Below are 6811 nucleotides of genomic sequence, written 5' to 3'. Positions count from 1 at the left end.
GGAATGATCGTACAGGATGAAATTTTTTTTCTCTCAAACGTCGGGACGATTGAATGCAGCAATTAAATGGATAGGGCAGTTTTAATTGTGAACTTCGCCCGTACGAACTTTATGTTCGTCCAGACGAACAGACGTCGATTCATAGCGGGGGACAGTTTTCAACTCACATTAAAACGAATTAACTTTTGATCGTCTGTACGAAATTTTTTCGTCTGTAAGATCGGTCAAGTCAAAAAGTCTGTACGAAAGGACTTATCGTAAATTGTGTTGATTACAAAAAGCCGTTACATTTTGGACGAATTTGATCATCTGTACAAAATGTTTTCATCCAGATGAATGATAATTTTCGTCCAGGACGAACATTTTTCGTCCAGGACGAACATATCATTTTCTTTAAATAAGAAGGCTTTCTAACTCAACAATCACATCTCCAAACATCTCTTTCATTCCCTTTCGACTTCAAATTAACAATGGCCTCCTCTAGCAAGCGACAAAAGGTGTTAGCAAAGAAACCACACAGGAATGCTTCTGAAAACTTTCTCTAAAAACCAAATGAGGAATCCTTTCCTCATTTTGCCTCTGCTAAAATCACACCTTCTCGCATTCTGATCCAAAGTGAAATAAACTTCAAGGCAATGCACCTTTTTGCTTCCACTCAGTTTGGATTTATCTTATCTCTCATCCACCTCTACAACAGACAAACTTTCCTTTACTTCCTAGCCAATATAAGTTTCAACTCTGATCACTCTTCTATCAGTTCTTATGTGTTTAAACAAAAAGTTGAAATCACCAAGCATGACTTAGATGCTTTTCTTAACTTAAGAACTGAAGGTTCTAGAGCCCACACCCTTATGAACGATAACACCTTCAGGTGGTTTCACTTTTAGAGCAATCTTTAAGGAGCAAAAAGAGAAAGAACCTGCCAGTGCTTCTGAAGAAGCAGAAGAAGGAGAGCAAACATCTGCACCTCAATCAAATTATCAGAATTTGATTGAGAAATTTGATAGTCTTGAGACTCATTTTGATCAAAGATTTGATCAAATTGATGCTTAACTTCAGCAGCAGCAACAGAACATTGGTAGTATAAGAAATGAAGTTCATGAAATCAATACCAATGTTATGTTGATGACTTCCTACTTCAACTTATTTGGTGGCATTCCTCCTCCTCCTCCTGAAGAATAGAGATTTGAGTGATGATCTTCTAGATGTTTGTTGTATTAGTGTTTGTTTTAGTTGTGTTTGTTTGTGTTTGTTTTAAACTTTAGTGTATTTTTTTTTTTTTTTTTTGAAAGAAATGCACTAAAATTGCATTTAAGAGGAAACAAGTAATTACAATTAGTAAGAGGATCACATTCTTCCTTGATTAAACTAGACAACAAGGAAGGAATGAGATCAAAAGTATAACTATCAAAAAAGAAATTCTTCTCCAATGCTAAAGTAGCACAACAATTAGCTACCTTATTACATCTTCTATTAGCATGGAGAAAAACCACTTTATTAAAATCATTAAGAAAACACAGTTCTTTATTAGGCCAACTATCAACATACCGTTCACCCTTCTTCAATGAATCTTGAATGAATTTGATCACATTAACACTATCACTTTCAATGATTAATCCATTGCATTCTAGCATCCAGCTTTTTAGAAATTCCCTGACCGAGAACACAGCTTCAAGTTCCAATTGAGCAATATCCCAGTGAAATCCCGACTTTCCAAAAGCACTAATTAACCTGCCTTTATGATCTCTTTATACCCCTCCAACTGCAGCCAAATTTGATTTAAGCAAAGAAGCATCAACATTGATTTTGATCCATTCTTTTGGTGGAGGGAACCAAGTGCTTTGAGACTCCCTTGGGAGATTAGCACCCCAACAAGAAAGATGAGGACTGAAATTTGAAGTGGCTGTGAACAAAGAATTAGAAGCAACCACTGAACTTGGTAAAGCACACTTCCCATGCTTCACATTATTTCTATTCTTCCATGAATGGTAAACTATATTACAATAAATATGTGCAATTCCAGATTTTTCCTGAGCAATGCTTTTTAAACCCTGTAAACAACTGTCAAGTGAATTGTAAACCGGGATAGGAATGCCCCATTCAACCATTCTTGCTATAACATCAGTCATATACTTGCAATGCACCATTATATGTTCATAAGATTCACATTCATTGCAACCTCTCGGACATGAATAATCAGATGCAATATTACGATTCTTCAAAAAAAGATTAGTTGGAATGGCTGCCTTTCACGATCTCCACCAAAAAACTTCTACTTTCTTCTTAAGCCTCAATTTCTGTAACCAAGAAAAAAAATCCGTATCTTCCATATTAAATCTGTTAATGAGAATCTGCTCATACACCAAAGTTGAGACCGTCTTGCCTGAACATTTCTTCATCAATTCCAACTGGTCTTCACCTTCAAAATTGATATGAACTTGACTAATCAAATGGACCAAATCTGGGTGAAAAAAAATATGTAACTTCTTGTAGTCCCATAATCCGTTACTAAGAATAAAATGCTGTACATAAACTCCATCCAAAGCATTGCAATCAATGAATGTAGAATCCATGTGTCATTTAGGACATTAACCTTATCACCCTTCCCTATACTCCATCGAACAGACATCTTCAAGCATTTACCACCATCAACTAGAATTTTCCAAGCAGTTGAATTGATTTTTCTTTGAACTCCATTCATTACATCATTGCCATATCTTGCCGCCATAACATGATGCAATAGGGACTGTGGTTTCTGGATAAAGTTCCAAACCAATTTGTAACGAAGTGAGCCAATTCTGTCCAGTGGGGAATGTACTCCCAATCCTCCATAACATCTTGGTTTACAAATTTCTTTCCACGCCACATAGTGCATACCTTTACTTTCCTCCTTTTTATTCCAAAGAAAACTTCTACAAAGTTTATCTAAAAAAAAATAAAACATTCTTGGGTACCAAAGAATGAGTTACTAAAAAATTAGGCATAGATAACAAGGAGATGTCAATGAGAACCAACTTCCCACCCAAGGAGAGGGACTTCTTGCTCCAAGCATTGAGCTTGTCCGTCACATTGCACAGAATATCTTGAAAATCATCTATTTTAACTCTATTAAGAGTTATCTTGATCCCCAAATACTTTATATCTTTAACAATTTTAAAACCAAGAATTCTAGCAATCTTGTTTTTCATAGAATATTTAACAACCTTTCCAAACATCAATTGAGATTTGTTAACATTCACTTTTTGCCCAGTCCACCTGCAAAAGTCTTCCACAATATTCTTCAATTTCTTTGCTAATTCCAATTTGCATTAGAGATGATCAAAACATCATCTGCGTACAAAAGGTGGGTGACAACAGGACCCCTGGGAGAAATCTGAATACCAAGATTTTGTCCTCTTTGCATAATAGAATTTGATAAGAGTTGGGCACATAAGATGAAAAGGTATGGAGATAATGGGCATCCTTGACGGAACCCACTATGAGCATCAATCCAACTAGAATTCTTCCCATTGATGATAATGGAAAAACTAACATCTACCACACATTCCATAAGAAGTTTAGAAAAAACAATAGGAAAGCCATACCACTCAAGAACATACCAAAGAGAAGTCCAACTCATGCTATCATAAGCTTGCTCCATGTCATGTTTAATAGCCATCAATCCCTTCTTATTCTTTGAGATTTTGAATTTGTGAAACACCTCTTGGGCCAAAAGACAATGATCTGCAATAGATCTACCATGAACAAATTCCACCTGTTCTTCTGAAATCAACTTATAAATAATCTTCTTCAATCTATTAACCAACATTGTAGCCACAATCTTGTAGTTGGTTTGACATAGGCTAATCGGCCTATAATTTGATGGAGTCAAAGGACTTTTAATTTTAGGAATCAAAACAATCAACGTCTTCTTCCACTCCTTATACATATGATAGGAATTAAAAAAAACTATTTACAACCTTCCAAAGAGTCTCACCTACTATGCTCCAATAGCTTTTGTAGAATGAGTAAGTAAGCCCATCTAATCCAGGAGATTTGTTGTTGCCTTGCTGAAAAACAGAATTTTGAAGCTCCAAAACCGAAAATTTTGCACTGAGAAACGTAATATCTTCCTCAGAAATTTTCTGAGAATCAAAAACTGCAGGCCAATCCGAGGTAATGCATTCCCTGTTTTTCCATTTTTTCCCAAAAAACTGGTAAAAACTCTTTCAATTTGATCATCTTCATCGTGTACATTGTTTAGATCATCTCTGATTTGATTTATTCTGTACCCTTTTCTTCTTGCCGTGCATAACCATGAAAAAAATTGGAATTAGTATCACCTTCTTCATGCCATCTCACCTTAGCCCTTTGATTCCACCAAGTGGATAACCTCTTCAAAGTGACATTAAGTTCATGTACTTTACTTATTAAAGCCATCAAGTCATCACCCGACCAATTTACTCCCAGTGCCTCTTTGTTTTGAAGTTCCATTATTTCTTGTTTCAACTTTTCCTTCAGCGCATTTAAATCCCTGCAATTGTTCTTATTCCAAAAGAATAGAGCTTTAAGAGTGCGACTGCGCTTTCTTTGCAGGATCACAGCTTCATCACCCGAGTCTTTCTTGTTCCAAGAGTGAAAAACAATACTCTTGGATGCTGGATAGGACCTCCAAGTATCTTCAAATCTGATATTCTTTGAATTGAACTATACCTTTTCATCCATTTTGAGAACAATTAGACAATGGTCCGATGCCAATCTCATTAGATGTTTAGTAACTGCCACCAGAATTTTCTAAATAGCAATAGAATTAGCCAAACATTTGTTTAATCTCTCCCAAATATGAGAGTTCCCCTCCTTGTTGTTGCACCAGGTGAAACTATGTCCCACAAATCCTATATCGTGAAAATCAGCATTCATCATGAACCCTTTCATCTCCCTAGGACCCTTAGAGAATAAGAATCTCTTTCCTCCTCTCTTATCTACTTTGTTGATAATACAATTGAAATCTCCTCCTATAATAGAAGGAATGTCATGTATCAAATGCTTTTCCAATTGTTTCCAAAGTTCAGTCCTCTCCTTGCAACATCTACTACCATACACACTAGCAATTCTCCAAGTTCCTAGAGAAGGAACTAAAAGATTGCCAATAACCACGTGAGAACTGGCTTCCAAAACATTAAAAGACAACAACTTTCTATTCCATAAAACAAGAATGCCACCAGAAATACCAACAACAGGATAATGAAAGAACTCCCACTCACCACCAATAAGATAATCAATCTCCTTTCTATTAATGCTAGATAACTTTGTCTCCATAATTCCAACAAAGAAAACACCATGTTCCTTAACAACTTCTTTTAAATACAAGGAAGCCTCCCTTTTTTTAGCTCCCCTGCAATTCCAAAATAAAATGGAAGACATTTCAAAAAAGTAAAGAAGATCTCCCCCCACTGTTGGGATTTGACCTTCCAACTTTTTTCTTCTTCTTGTGATCAATTTCAACCGGTCCTAAGGATCTCAATTCCTTAGCTAACTTGACGTTGACCAAATTAGTTTGAGAGCCCAAAGCATTACACTTTTCTTCAACAGCTGTAACAACACCATTTTCATCTACGGCTACATCTTCTTCAGCAATAACCTCTTTATTTTTATCCGCAGCTTTCTCAGACAATGCATCAAATCTGTTGTTTGTGGTTGTCTCACACTTCTCAGCAACCGCAATAGAAAACACCATATTAATAGGAGATTGCACTGGAGTCTTCTTAGCTAATTCTGTAAGATCTTTAATCTTATTCCTTCCCTTCTCATTCTCATTTGTAATGGTTTCAACTGAAACCACCTGATGATTGCTGGTATCTCTAATCTCCTCAGTATTTCCTTTCACATTTCCTCCTTTTCCTACCATCACATTCCTCCTGAATCTTCTATTTTTGAATTGGACTTGAATCCAAGGTCCATATTAAGTATTTGTTATTGAATTATTCCCTACAGCGTCTGGCTTCAAGTTTTCACCTGTAGCTTTGTCGTTAGATTGATCCTGGATACCAATCTTCACATTATCTGGACATATTTTGGACTCATGCCCCACTTTACCGCATTGGTAGCAAAGTAAATCAACTTTTTCATACTCCACCCTTTGAAAAAATCTTCCAGCACTTCCTTCCACCCAAACTCCATTTGGCAATTTCTTCTCCAAGTCAATCTTGACGCAAACACGGGCAAATTCCCGCTTACTCCTGCGAAACGTGTTACCATCAAGGTATAATGGTGATCCAAGACACGAAGCAATTCTAGCAATACTATCTTCATCCCAGCAATACAGAGGTAAGTACGATAATCTGATCCAAATTGGAGCTGAAATCCCCTTATAAGATTTCGGATCGAACTCAGGCGTCCACTTGTCCATCCCCATAATGCACCCATTCACATACCATGGTCCTCTGCTCAAAATTTCATCCACCACCTTGCTCGACTTGAATGAACACAGAATCCAGTTCATCCCTAATGACGTCAAGTGGAAATTACCATATTTGCTCCATTGTCTCCTTAATTCAACACTACTCGCCGGAAATGTCACATTATTCCCCAGCACTTGATCACAATGGAATTTTTCAGAACTCTTGAATTCTCTGCCTCCTTAACAGCATTTAATATGACAGCAACTCCATCTTCAGAGAAATCAATTTGTTCTTTGTTGAATGAAATTTTAATAGGCTTGATTTTCATCCAAGCATCAGATACTTCCCCGATGACATTACGATCAGAGTAATCACCATTCTTATTAGTAAGATTAACATCATTCAACTGAATCTTAGAGCGAGCCGCCAAA

At 36.6% G+C, this 6811-nt stretch overlaps 1 protein-coding gene across 1 annotated transcript; it reads right to left on the bottom strand.

Moving 5' to 3' along the window:
• Positions 1 to 5941: 5941 nt before the first annotated feature.
• LOC110113820 lies at positions 5942 to 6481 on the bottom strand. Its single transcript, XM_020846519.1, has one exon. The coding sequence runs from the start codon at positions 6479 to 6481 to the stop codon at positions 5942 to 5944; it is 540 nt and encodes a 179-aa protein (XP_020702178.1).
• Between the last annotated feature and the right edge of the window lie 330 nt (positions 6482 to 6811).

This window comes from Dendrobium catenatum, unplaced genomic scaffold, assembly GCF_001605985.2.
Source record: "Dendrobium catenatum unplaced genomic scaffold, ASM160598v2 fragScaff_scaffold_311, whole genome shotgun sequence".
Lineage (NCBI taxonomy): Eukaryota > Viridiplantae > Streptophyta > Magnoliopsida > Asparagales > Orchidaceae > Dendrobium > Dendrobium catenatum.
This window is presented reverse-complemented; position numbering and strand designations above follow the sequence as displayed.

Bases quoted from the DNA above. Each gene is read 5' to 3' on its own strand.
- LOC110113820 (XM_020846519.1), bottom strand. From the start codon at position 6,481: ATGAACTGGATTCTGTGTTCATTCAAGTCGAGCAAGGTGGTGGATGAA.